The following is a 13,203-nucleotide window of genomic DNA, read 5'->3' as shown; positions in this document are numbered from 1 at the left end:
TCAGGCCCAGGAGAAGGTGTGCATTCCTAGTTGAAACTACAGTGAGAGATGCCAGGGCAGACACCGGGAGGAATGGGAGCTACAGAACATAAATCTATTTCCAAATGGCCGTTCAGAGTGACTGTCCTGACTGTGCACTTACTGTACCATTTGAGAGGACTGGGCATATGGAGTATTATTTAAACAGCAAAGCTACCAATTTAACAGGTCAAAAATTATACTGTTATTTGGTTGTAATGATTTGACATTTCTTGCTACTTCCTTCATTTGAGTGACTTTTGGAAATAGGATATTATTTGTGAAGAATTCCAGATAATCAAGAAAAGGTTAAAATTGATTTTAAAAGATGCTGGGAACTAACTGTGTTAGTAATAATTTCATGTGGCAGTAATTGCTCATCAGTCTATTTCCCTGGACTGCGTGTGTGGTCCTCGGAGCAATGCAGCCGCGCTCCCAGCACTTTCATGTCCTTCCCAGGGCCTGCCACAGCGAGGGTCAGCGCTGTAGACACTGTGTGCCAGTGCCGTAAAATGTCCTGAAATTCTTATGATCTTGACTTTTTAAGGCACTTTTCACCTCATTTTTGCTTTTATGGTATCCCATTGAGCTAGCTAAGGCAGGTATTTTCCATATTCTACGCCTGGGGACAGTGGGGTCCAGAAAGGTTAAGTGGTTTATCTGTTTTCTCACAGCAGGTGAGTAATGGAACCATATTAAAACTTGGGTCTTAAGTTTCCAGTTTTCTGAATTTTCACTTAGTTTATCAGTATTCTTGTAACTGGAAAATCGTCATAACACCAAAGCCACTAAAAAATGCACAGAATGTTTTTATTTTTGTCACCCCAACCCCACTTCTTAACCCTGTTTTGACAGTTTATCAAGCCCATTTTGCAGATGAGGAAAATGAGGCTCACGGGCCCCAGAATCACACAGATAGGAAGTGACAGCTCCTGGACCAGAGCCCTGGGCTGCCTTCTGCTATGCTGGTGGTTTTCACCGTTTTTTGAGGAAATTTAGGTGCCTCAGGGGCTACCTTGGGGGCATGGACAAGGCTAAGCAACTGGGGTTCCCCTCCCCATAACCCCACTCTTGGTTCAGTCAGAAGTCAGATCAGCTTCACTTTTGTTTCATATATTTGATGTTACACATAAAACTTTTGAGGAAAGAGTCTGTTGTTAAAAGCACATTACGATGCCGTCCTTTCTCTACACCTGTTCTGGGCAGGAAATGAAACTGTTCACACCAGGAACTTAGAGCAGGCTGGTGACCCTGCTCTAGGAGGGAGTCCCGCCCCACTCACGTGGCCCCATCTCCTCCCAGGTGGTGGTGCTGCCCTACCAGATGCTGCTGCACACGGCCACCCGGCAGGCCGCGGGGATCCGGCTGCAGGGCCAGGTAGTGATCATCGATGAGGCGCACAACCTGATTGACACCATCACAGGCATCCACAGTACGGAGGTCAGTGGATCCCAGGTAGGTCAGCCTCTCCCTACCGGAGCCAGGGTTTATCATGGGGCAAAGGAACATTTCTCTAACTGCCTGGACCCGGGATTCCTCCAGAAATGGCGCTTGGTAGTGGTGCACTGCGGCAAGGCGGCAGCCTCATGAGAGGTGACTGCTTTCCAGCAGATCTCAGAACTGGGGTCTAGCTCAGGCAGAGGAACTGGTGCCTTGGTCTTCACTGGCCTGTGTGGTCTTGAGTCCCTCCAGCCCAGGATGCTACTAACCACTCCATGATCCAGGGTAATGGCTTGAGAGAAGTAGGGTCCTCGTGTAGTTAGATGTCATTATTATTGATATTGCTTTGAGAGGATTTAACTGAAGAATGCTCAAGATTTCTGAAAGCTACTATTTATTTATTTCCTATTATGTGCCATGCACTGTAAGAGTTATCTCTGATGTTCACGTCTATTCTACATTGGGCTGGTATTCCTGTTTAACATTGAGAACTCAGAGAGTCAGAGAGGTTTAAGCAGTACCTAAGGTCACATAGCTAGTAAGTGGGAAACTGAGATTTGACCACTGGTTTCTGACCCTGAAACCCACACGACATTCCACCACCTCTACTGACTAATGCATGGGTTGATCTTAGGCCAGGACATGATGGTTACCTTGAACTATCACTCTTAGTAGGCAACACATCTTTTCCCAGCCCAGTAAAAACTAGCAGGGAGCTTCATTACGGAGATTCAGCCTCTTGCTTTTCCCCTGGCACAAAGTGGCCACTGCAGCAGAACCTGCCTTCCTTCCCCTCTCTCAGGTCCCACCAGCCCATGGGCCTTTAAAACCCACACCTTTAGTCTGTAACCAGCCCCACTCTCCTCACCTTGATTGCCTCCTGTGTGTCCTGGGCTGGCATTTTCTAACCACAATCTAGACAGTTGTCATAGCCCTATGCCACTTGCCCAGACCCTAGTCTGCCTTCATGCCCATTTCTTCTCTCCTTAGCTCTGCCAGGCACATTCCCAGTTGCTCCAGTACATGGAACGATACAGGTGAGACACCACCTCCAGAGGGGAAGGGAAAATCCTGCTCAGCCTCAGAGGAGGCACTTAGGTTGGCATCTCTGCGGGGTGGCCTAGCGTGCTGCTGTCTCCTGTGTGTGTGCACCCACATAGGCCAGGGGTGCTCAGGACACAGCGCCTGGCTTTGAAGGCCTTGGGCCACAGCCGGCCTATTTTTCTAGGGGAGTATTTGTAGCTTGTGACCCAGTTTGAAAGACACCAGCCAGAAGGGCCTCAGCTTGGGGCACTTAGAAGGGAAGGTGCTGTTGGAGTAACCCACTTGCTGTCTGTTGATTTGTCCTCAGGAAGCGTTTGAAGGCCAAGAACCTGATGTACATTAAACAGATCCTGTACCTGTTGGAGAAGTTTGTGACTGTGCTGGGTGGTAAGGAGCCGCGCGACCCCTAACTCCATCCTGCTCCGCTCGCCAGACTCGGCTCCCTGGACGCTGTCAGGACATCTAACTTAGATCTTTTTTAGGACCCTGATTTATTTCACCGTTCTGAGGTAGTAATAGCACTACAGTACAAGTGAATGCCGTTTTACATGATAGAGTGCTCCTGTGAGGACGGCAGCATGGGTGTGTTGACCCTCAGTGACACGAGTGAATGAAGCTAGAGCCTCTGGTTGCTGAGCCCAGTGAGAGGAACTAGAACCCACTGGCTCCAGGTCCCGTGCACCTTTCCAGCATTCTGTGCAGCAGCCCTGTCCTTTCCCAGGGACCCTTTTGAAGGCTTTCACGGAAGCAGAAGTCCAGGACGCCAGCGTGGTGGTTCTGAGGGGATTTTGTCTCATGTTGGTGTTCTTGGCTTCCATCTCTGCCTTGCCTCTGTCACCAAGCAGCTGGGCGTGTCCTGTTGGCACCTGCCTAAACTGGGGTGGCTACTCTGTCCCTGCCTCCTTAGAGGAGGTGTGAAAAGAATGAAACCACCAGGCTTTGGGCTCCATATCACATGTGGGTCAGACTTTGAGGCTTCCTGGAACATCTGTTCTCAGTGGGGGGGTCTATGGGTATTAAAACTATCAAAAAGCCGGTTCACAGACAAATGTTCTTATTTGACTAGTATACTGTGGAGTGTGAGAGGATGGGGCCAGAGGACCACCATCTTGACCTGTCTGTTTGAATTCTCTTTTAGGGAACATTAAGCAAAATCCCAATACACAGAGCCTCTCACAGACAGGTAAGAAGATGGCCCTCATGGGCCCAGGGCTGGTCTGAGCCAGTTCTGAGCTTCCCTCTGGGACCCCAACACCATGGTCTTCAGAGCAGGACCCCAAGGCTTGTTTGTTTACCCTTAGGGACAGAGCTGAAGACCATCAATGACTTTCTCTTTCAGAGCCAGATCGACAACATCAACCTGTTCAAGGTAGAGGTTTTACTGGTTCATGTTAGCTCATCAAATCTTATCCTACCCCCACCTGTGGGCAGAACACTGTTAACACTGTGGAATGAATAAAAAGGAAATTCCTTCAGTCCTCAGTCAGTCCAGAGGGCTGAGGATCTACAGCACAGACATGCCATTAACCCTGAAAAAAAAGAAAAGAAAAGTAATGTCAGTAACAAAAGAGGATCCTGGACCTAGGGTTGAAGGGTCAGAGAGATTAGGGGGAGATTAGATTAATAAGCACAACTAGAGATGCCCCGGCCCTCCGCTTTACGCCCTCTTTCTTGGGGCTCGGTCTTTCCCCTGGCTGCTGGGTAGAGCTGGAAGTTAATTTTGTGAGTGTGATCCTGCTGTTGGGCTGAGGTGAGTGAGCTCACAGCTGGGCCACTCTGCTTGACCTTTCTCTCATCTTTCCACTCCAGCCATAGTTTATTGCAGCCTCACATCTTTGCTTGCTCCAGGCCTACATATCGGTGCTCTCCCCGGAGGCCAGGAGGGGAGGGGCAGGGTACAGCCACTGCTACTAGACTCACAACCTTATGATTCTATTTTACTAACAGTAACGGAGCAATTACTGTGTTTGAGGCAGTGCACCAGGTTCTGTGACTGTAGAGTAGGGTGTGCCATCTCCATTCTAGAGCAGAGAAAAAGCCGAGGCTCAACGAGGTCACCATAGGAGGACGCCACGCACAGGCCACACGAAAATGGTGCATGCCGAGCCAGTGTGCCAGCCCAGCCGCACAGACTCAAGACCCTGCTTTCTTTCCATCGGGCCTTTCCTTTTCAAACCAGCTGCCCTGACTGGTTTGGTCATGGTTACTGCCATCACCCCCTCAGACAGGCTGGCAGTCCTGTCATCTTTGAGTCCTTTCTCCCATTGCGTCTCACATCCAAAGTGTGGCCAGGCCCCACAGCCTGGAATGGCTGTTGAATTTACCCCACCTTTTCATTTCCACAGCTGCTACTTCAGTGCAGTCTTTTCCTTTGCCTTCTTTTTGGTCTTCTTGATTTCATTCTGTCTCCTTTCTAATAACTTTTACAAACTATAGTCTAGTGAATCTTAACTGAAAGATACCATTCTTATGAGAATTCTTCAAAGGCTCCAAAGTCATCGTCTTGCATTCCAGCCTACACGCCAGCCTAACTGCACTCCAGGTGTCCCTTGAACAAGTCCCAGGCTTTACCTCCTTTATGCCTTTGCTCATAGGGTTGTTTTTTTTTAAGACTAACTCTTAATCCTCCAAGGTCTAGCTTAGGTGCCGTCATGGTGAAGGAAAGCAGAGGGACACAGCCATCACCCAGGACCTTTAGGAGGGGTGGAGCCATGCAGACTTGAGAAGGCTGTGCCTGAGGCCTGGCAGAGGCCCTCTCGTGGGAGAGCACTGTGTGGTGTGGGGACAGTGGGGGCGGAGTGACCTCAGAAAGGAGGGTGACATGGGTGGCCTCAGGAGGCTTTGGGCTCCTCGGGAGGTGGTGGTGACTGATGCTCCCGGGGTTTTGGAGAGTGGTTATCTGTTTTTGTTTTCCATGTACCTACAGCGGGTTTGGTTTTGCAGGTGCGGCGCTACTGTGAAAAGAGCATGGTCAGCAGAAAGGTATGGCGCCCTTCCTTGGGGCCTGGGTGGGGTCCAGCTGCACCCCTGCTTGCTGCCCTCACAGAGCCTCTCTCTCCTGCCCTGTGGGAACTCAGGCACCCTCATCTCTATTGTCCTCACTGGGGAGCATCCTTGCCGGGTTGGGGAAGGGCTGCCAAGATGCCTGGTGTTGGGGTGGCGGGAGGGTGGGCCCTGGTTGAGATGCAGATGAGAGATGGAAGCCTCTTGTCCACCCTGGCCTCCCTCTCTGTTGCCCTCATTTGTCTCTGTTGCTCTTATTCCTGCTTAGCTCTTTGGTTTCACAGAAAGGTATGGGGCAGTCCTCGCACCCCCCAGGGAGCAGCCCAGACTGACAGGGTTCCAGCACTTCCTACAGAGCCTGCAGCCCGGGGTGATTGAGGGTGAGTCAGGTGGTGGGGGCTGGGCTGCAGACCCTGGGCAGGAATGTTCCTCACATGTGGACTCTCCCCAGAGAACCCCGTTAGTCCAACTGCAAGGAGGCTCTCTGCTCTCGCCTGTGGTCCCAGACTCTCTCCCTTCTACTCTGTGCAGCTCCCACAGCCCCTATGGAAGAGGGGGAGGCCAGGGTGCCTCGACCTGCTTCCCCACTGATGCACATCGAAGGCTTCCTTGAAGCTCTCACCACTGCCAACCAGGACGGCAGGGTCATGCTGAGCCGCCAAGGTAATCCGAGGGGGAGCCAGCCTGGAGCTGGAGGCCAGAGCATGAGCGGGGCCTTTACTTCCGTCCCAGCACCTCCCGGGGTCAGGACAAAGAAACGTGGTGATGCCAGCCTCCTGTGACCTGGGCAGGCAGTGGGGGTAGTGAGGAGGGATGCAGGTGTGTAGGATGGTTGGTTGTCTCAGGCAAGGATGTGAGGAGCCGTGTAGCCTAGTGGTTAAGGCAACATGGGCTTTAGCTTGAGCCTTGGTTCCATCCCCTACAAGCTGTGTGTCTTGGACCAGTTTCTTTGTCTCTGAGCCTCATTTTCCTCATGCAAAAAGGGAGCTAATAGTACTCTACCTCATAGTTGTCCTGCAGATTAAGTAGGATTTGATTTAAAGAGAAAGTGATTATCTCTCATGCCTCCTACATGGACCCCTTTGCCTCGGAGGATAGAAGTGTTTCTTGGAATCGCTTCTCGGCCTTTTGGCTAAGATCAAGTGTAGAAGTGTTTCTTGGGCCTGTACCTGCCCCCTTCCCATGTAGCTCTTTTCTTTGTCTTTTTATCAGGCAGCCTCAGCCAGAGCAGCTTGAAATTCTTGCTGCTGAATCCAGCGGTGCCTTTTGCCCAGGTGGTGAAGGAATGCCGGGCAGTGGTCATTGCGGGGGGCACCATGCAGCCGGTAAGGACACCGGATCCAGACTCTTGTGCCCGGGTGTGGATGGGACGGTGACAGGAATGGTGCACAGTTAGGCCTCTTCATCTCATCCCTTGGGTTCCCAAACCAGAAAGGGCTTGACTTGAACAGGCCAAACAATGTCCACCAGGTGGCACTGTTGTACTGTCTCACTGCTGGGCCTTGTAGGCTTGGGGACCGGGCATTGCCACTGCTCCTGTGTGTCTGCAGCGATGGGGTCACACTTCTCCAAAGAAAGTCCTGCTGGAGTTTCTTCCTCACACTTAGTGCCTTACTGCCACTCCCTTCCTGTACCCACTATAGATATAACTTTCTCTCTTTTACAAATTTAAATGTATTTTTAGGAAAGTATTATATTTTCATTGTAGAAATCACAGATAAACAAAAACAGGAAGAAGGGTCATAATTTCACTAGCAAAAGATTCATTTGGTGCATATCATAGTTGTATGCATAATTTTTACAAATATACATACGTATTTTTAAAACAAAAATATGGCATTATCTGTAAATGCTGTTGTAATTTGCTTTTTCTTACTCAGAAACAAAATGTCATACACATTTTTCTTGTCAGTAAGTAAGCACTTATTTTGCCATACTTTCGCTGTAACATGAATGTATTATATTTTACTATATATAACCACTTTTGTTAGGTATTTAGGTGATTTCTAGTTTTTCTCTAGAAAACAACAGAGTTTAAACAATTGAGTGGTAAATGTAACCAGTCCCTGCACAGTGGTTATTTCCTGAGGAGATGTCCTAGAACAGCGGTCACCAACCGGTGGTCTGCAGACCACTGGTGGTCCGTGAGGTCCGAAAGGTTGGCGACCGCTGTCCTGGAACAGTACTTCCTGCATGAAGAGCTACTTGGCATCCTCAAGCAGTCTGTTCCCAGCCTCGGCTGCCTGTTCGATCGCCCCTGTAGCTTTATTGTTTTTCCATTCTTTCATGTGTCTAGACCCGTATAGTTTTTTCATTCGTGTATTAAAATAATTGGTAGTCATTATGGCTCAGTGCTCAAATCCATTGTGGCCTGTGGGAACCTCCCTGCTGCTGCTGGTCCTTGTGATGAGGCCTCCTTAGTCTTGGATGCTTTCCTGCTGCCTGGCACAAAAAACACCCCAGACCACCTGGTGCTTTTTTTGCCCCAGATCTGGAACCATTCATGTCTCCAAGGTGCCCTAGTTTCTTTTACTGGGGATGGGTACTTAGAAACCAAGATCTGGGTGCTGTGTGCGTACAGTGGATGATTACCATTTGTGGGTCTTTTCAGTACTGACCTGGGAAATATGTTTTCAGACATCATGAGACCTTATTGATATTTCTGATTCAAAAATCAATTTATTTGACCTTATGCTGTATCTCATTTCTCAAGCTAAACTTCTGTTTTTTTATCCTATACTAGAGGCCCAGTGCACGAATTTGTGCACAGGTGGGGTCTGGCTGGCCCACCCCAATCAGGGTCAGTCTGGCTGGGGGGAGAGGCCGCAGGCGATTGGCCAGCAGGCCCCGCCCCCAAATGGGGTGGAGGAGCCGATTGGGGGTCAGCAGCCAGGGGAGGGGCCATGGGAGGTTGGCTGACCACCCCTACTCCCTATTGGTATGTGGGGGGTGATTGGCTGGGGAAAGGGGCCGCAGGCCGATCAGGGTGGTGGGGGCTGATTGGGGGTGGGGCTGGCCAGGGGGAGGGGCCATGGGAGGTTGGTCACGGTCCTGGCCGGTTCACTGGCCACAGTGGGCGTCATAGTGACTGGTGGGCGTCATAGTGACTGGTCATTCCAGTTGTTAATGGTGTTCCAGTCGCTGGCTTTTTATATATCTACTAGAGGCCTGGTGCACGAAAATTCGTGCACTGGGCAGGGGGGGATCCCTCAGCCCGCCTGCCCCCTCTCACAGTCCAGAAGCCCTCAGGGGATGTCCTACTGACAGCATTCTGGCCTCTGTCTGCGGGAGGCAACCAGGCTGATCAGGGGAAGGTGCCGCCCCCATCATCCCGCTGCTGCTGCCACAGCCACCAGGGCTCATGGCTGCCTGAGCCCCCAGGCCTCACAGCTACCTGAGCCCATGACTGCTGTGAGCCCCGGGACTCACAGCCACTATGGCTTTGTCTGGATGTATGTCTGGATGGGCATCCACAAGACCTCCACCCTAATTAGCATAGTACCCTTTTATTAGTATAGATAATAATAAAAGCATAATATGCTAATTAGACCGGACAGCCAAATGACCTTCCGGACATCCTTCCAGATGACCTTCCGGATGAAGCCAGGGCTGCGAGGGCCGAGACAAGCCTCCACAGCGAGGGCTGAGGCAAGCCGCCACGGCTGCAAAGGCTAAGCCCCTTGCACAAATTTCTTGCACTGGGCCTCTAGTATTAACATAATTACTTGTTTTTTCCCACAATATACTTAAAATAGTGCCAAAAATATAATACCAATATTCTAACAATAACCTATTGGTTAGTTTTATTTCTTTGCATTTGTTTTTTGCCCTTTGAGTATATCCTGCCAGAATATGTGGTCACTGAGGACGTGAAGCCGTTGCTATCAGGCTCTTCTGTGAGCGTATGTTGTGAATTTGATAAGTAGCTAGGCTTTCTTTGTTTCAGTTTGAGGTTTGCCTTTTTGTTGACTTAATTCTATTTTCAAAATATGTAAAACCTCTGTATGGTTCAAAAATTGAAACTATACAAAGATCAGAAAGTCTCACTTCATCCCTTCCCAACCTGTTCCCCATCCTGTAGGTGAACATGTTTCATTAGCTGGTCTATCCTTCTGTTTCATGTTAATTTTTTTTTCTTTTTTTGCCAAAATAAGCAATGTATATACTTATTCTTTTTTCCTTTCCTTTTTTTCTTACATCAAAGGTGGCATACTCAGTTTCTGTTCACCAGTATGCTCTGGCGATCACTCCGTATCAGCACACAGGCACGGTCTGCGTTCCTTTCGTTGGCTGTGCAGGTTTCTGTTGGGTGGATGCAGCATAGCGCAATCGACCAGTCCCTCTGGAAAGGCAGTCTAGCCCTCACAAATAACTTCACAGGAAATATCCTGTGCATATGTTCATTGGTTTGTTGAGCTGTATCTTCAGAGGAAACTCCTAGATATGGGATTGCTAGGTTAGAAAATCAAAATATATCTGATTTGTTCAGTATTGTCACGTTCCCCTCCGCTGCGGTGGTACTATGCTGCATCCCACCTGCAGTGTATGCGAGTGCCTATTTCTCCAGAGTGGTCAAACTTTTCGATTTTTGCCAATATGATAGGTAAAAAACTTGGATGGAGCTTTTAAAAATACAAAAGCATAGTCCTCACGCTAGAGATTCTTATTCAATAGTTTGGGCTGGGCCCTGGCCATGTGAATATATATATTTTTAAATTCCCACTGGCGATTTTGTTGCATATCCAGGGCTGAGAGCCACTGTGCCAAATTTCCTTTGCTATTCCCACAAGTAGTTAAATGAGACTACAACACTGGACACCATTTAATTGTTTTATCCTTTTGCTAATTTCTTATCAGCTTTTCTTTTTACCTCTTCTCTGTTCTTATGTATTTGCTACCTCCTCACCCAGACTTCTGTCTTTCCAAGCGATTCTCTCTTCCCTTCTCTGTTAAGGCCCCTGCTTGCTCAGACCTGAGGTCCTCTCCCCGGACCTCAGGGAGGTCACAGAGCCTTGACGTTGTGGTCTTCAGGTTTCTGACTTTCGGGAGCAGCTGCTGACATGTGCTGGGGTGGAAGCCGAGCGACTGGTGGAGTTTTCCTGTGGTGAGGATCCATGTCCAGGGTTGAATGGGCCACATAGTCACTTATGACCCCATGTTGTCATAGTTGAACCATGTGCTGTTATCAGGCCTCCGGGGCTGAGGAAACACGGATGGGCATCTCATCCTTTGCCAGCTCTCTCTGAGCTTGCCATCTCCATGCTCTCATGCTCTGTGCCCCCTCTGTCTACCTGGGAGAGTTCTGAGCATTGCTGTTTTAGTGTGGAAACTGGTGGGTGGGTAAGTGATAGGAACCGCTACTCCTGGTCTGGAAGGCAAGGGTTGAGTAGTGCTTTTTTTGGACTCAGCCTTGCACTTCCAGTTCTCAGCCTCTCTCTGGGTCTCCCCAGGTCACGTGATCCCTCCAGACCACATCCTGCCCCTCGTCCTCTGCAGTGGGCCCTCCAACCAGCAGCTGGAATTCACATACCTGAAAAGAGAGCTGCCTCAGATGGTTAGTACCAGCCATCCTGCCTCACCTTGGCCTTTGCTAGGGCAGGAGAGAGATTTCTGGGGTGGGGACGTGCTGGCCAATCCCGAGTGTTGAAGCATTGTGGAAGTTAGTCCTGGTCCTCATCACAGCTGGTACAGGATGAATCGTCTAGGTGTTTATCAGGAAGGTCTGAGTTTCCCCGCACCCTTCACCTCTGAGGCTGCTAAATAACTTTTCTTGTCCTGGCCACTGTGGCTCAGTTGGTTGGAGCATCGACCTGTGTGCCAAAGGGTCCTGGGTTCGAATCCCGGTCAGGGCACAAACCCAGGTTGCAAGTTTAATCCCTGGTGGGGGCATGTATGGGAGGCAACCAATCAATGTTTCTCTCTAAAGAATCAATGAAAGGTATGTCCTTGGGTGAGAATTTTTAAAAATAGTTTTCTTGACACCTCCAGCCATCTCTTTAGGATGAAGTTCATGAGAAACCATTTCCTTTTGCCATTGGGTCATATTGAGCCCTGCCTAGCAGGGATGCCAGTACTAGGGGCACTTCTCTAGTGGCATGCCTGGGTTTCCAGTGCCCGATTTGTCAAAGATGGTGCCTAATCTCCAGTTGCCCACAGGACGTTGGGAGTTGGGGAGGAGGACTTGGCACACCAGTAACAGGTGCAGCTCAGTGTGCTGGACTGCGGTGTGTCAGATGCTGCCAGGCACCAGGAGCAGCAGTGGAGTGTGTTTGGAGGGAGGGTGGCACATTCCAATCTGTGATTCCCAGCCAAGGGGCGCCACCTGGCCATAGGCCTCCCTGACCGCACTCACCCGTGAGTCTCTGTACTTGGTTCTGAGCCCTAAGGTTAGGAGATTGTTTTGGAGGTGGCTTCAGGAGTGGCCCCATGGAGGGGCTCTTGTCTTCCTTTCTTAGATGGACGAGACAGGTCGCATCCTCTGTAACCTGTGCAACGTGGTGCCTGGAGGGGTGATCTGTTTCTTCCCCTCCTATGAGTACCAACGCCAGGTCCATGCCCACTGGGATAAGAGTGGCCTGCTGGCCCGCCTGGCTGTCAGGAAAAAGGTGAGTGACCCCTCAGCTGGACCTTCCACTCTGGGGATGGTGACCCAGAATTCCCGTGGGATTTCTCCTGCACATCAAACTGGGTGGTCGGGCCTCCCATATGGGGGCGTCTCCCACCACTTCTAATCCCTGGTCACTTCCCAGAGGAGTCCCCAAAGCCCAGGATGGAAAACAAGGTCTGGAGCAGATCTGAGCCAGGCATCCTGAAACCCTGTTCTGGGAGATGTCTGTTTACTTTCAGATATTTCAGGAACCCAAGCGAGCAAACCAGGTGGAACAGGTGCTGACAGAGTATTCCAGGTGCATTCAGGTGAGAGCTGGAACCCAGGCCTTGGGTCCAGACCTGTGGGGTTGGCAGCTGAAACCCTCTGGATGGCATCCCAGCTTTGCGCTGTTCCTGCAGTGCCATGGCCAGGCAGGAGGCATGGTGAATGGGGCCCTGTTGCTTTCGGTGGTTGGAGGAAAGATGAGTGAAGGCATCAACTTCTCTGATGACCTCGGGCGGTAAGTAGTGGGCTTCCCATCTCCCGGGACTCTGATCCCCACCTACCCCTCACTCCAAGCAGCCCTCCCTCCCCCTGCAATCTGCTGCCACCCGAGTCTGCACCTGGGCTGACTGCACAGTCAGCTGCATGGGGAAGTGATTCCGCAGCTTTGGGTGTGGCCCCTTGAGGCCAGGAGGAAAATTAGGCAGATGGTAACTTTATCAGAACTCAATTCCCTGGCCTAGATTGGCTCTCTTAGCTGAAAAACCCCTTTCCAGGTGGTATAGGGTAGGGAGGGAGAGGGAGAGCCACTGAGCACAGTTGAGAACTGGAGTGGTAGGCGCAGCAGCTGTCATGTGGGTGAGGACCCGGCCCTTCGTCCTGGGCCTTGTGAACCCCAGGTGCCTTTGGCTCCTGTGTGCCTCCACCCAGGTGTGTGGTTATGGTGGGCCTGCCCTACCCCAACATCAAGTCTCCAGAGCTCCAAGAGAAAATGGCCTACCTGGACCACACCCTTGTGAGTACCTTCAGGTTCTGGAGGATGGGCGTGGGAGGGGGGAGAGCGCTGTAGCCTCTAGGGCTAAGATAGGCTGTCACTTCCCCACTGC

General features: G+C 50.5%; 1 protein-coding gene and 1 long non-coding RNA gene across 2 annotated transcripts in view; one reads left to right on the top strand and one right to left on the bottom strand.

The window, feature by feature from the left end:
* Positions 1–13,203, top strand: part of LOC102432435 (putative ATP-dependent RNA helicase DDX11-like protein 8) — a 45,446-nt gene that overhangs the window by 30,540 nt on the left and 1,703 nt on the right. Inside the window, 15 exon segments of the mRNA XM_023756735.1 lie at positions 1,321–1,473; positions 2,449–2,495; positions 2,810–2,889; positions 3,641–3,685; positions 3,804–3,871; positions 5,446–5,484; positions 5,774–5,885; positions 6,037–6,168; positions 6,718–6,830; positions 10,537–10,609; positions 10,956–11,059; positions 11,961–12,110; positions 12,352–12,420; positions 12,514–12,614; positions 13,028–13,112. Of these exon segments, the coding sequence (XP_023612503.1) occupies positions 1,321–1,473; positions 2,449–2,495; positions 2,810–2,889; positions 3,641–3,685; positions 3,804–3,871; positions 5,446–5,484; positions 5,774–5,885; positions 6,037–6,168; positions 6,718–6,830; positions 10,537–10,609; positions 10,956–11,059; positions 11,961–12,110; positions 12,352–12,420; positions 12,514–12,614; positions 13,028–13,112 (1,371 nt within the window).
* LOC111826714 lies at positions 2,975–11,992 on the bottom strand. Its single transcript, XR_002830086.1, has 3 exons — positions 11,858–11,992; positions 11,036–11,187; positions 2,975–4,031 (listed from the first exon to the last, which is right to left on the bottom strand). It is a non-coding gene; the product is annotated as an uncharacterized LOC111826714 (long non-coding RNA).

This window comes from Myotis lucifugus, unplaced genomic scaffold, assembly GCF_000147115.1.
Source record: "Myotis lucifugus unplaced genomic scaffold, Myoluc2.0 scaffold_98, whole genome shotgun sequence".
Taxonomy (NCBI): domain Eukaryota; kingdom Metazoa; phylum Chordata; class Mammalia; order Chiroptera; family Vespertilionidae; genus Myotis; species Myotis lucifugus.
This window is presented reverse-complemented; position numbering and strand designations above follow the sequence as displayed.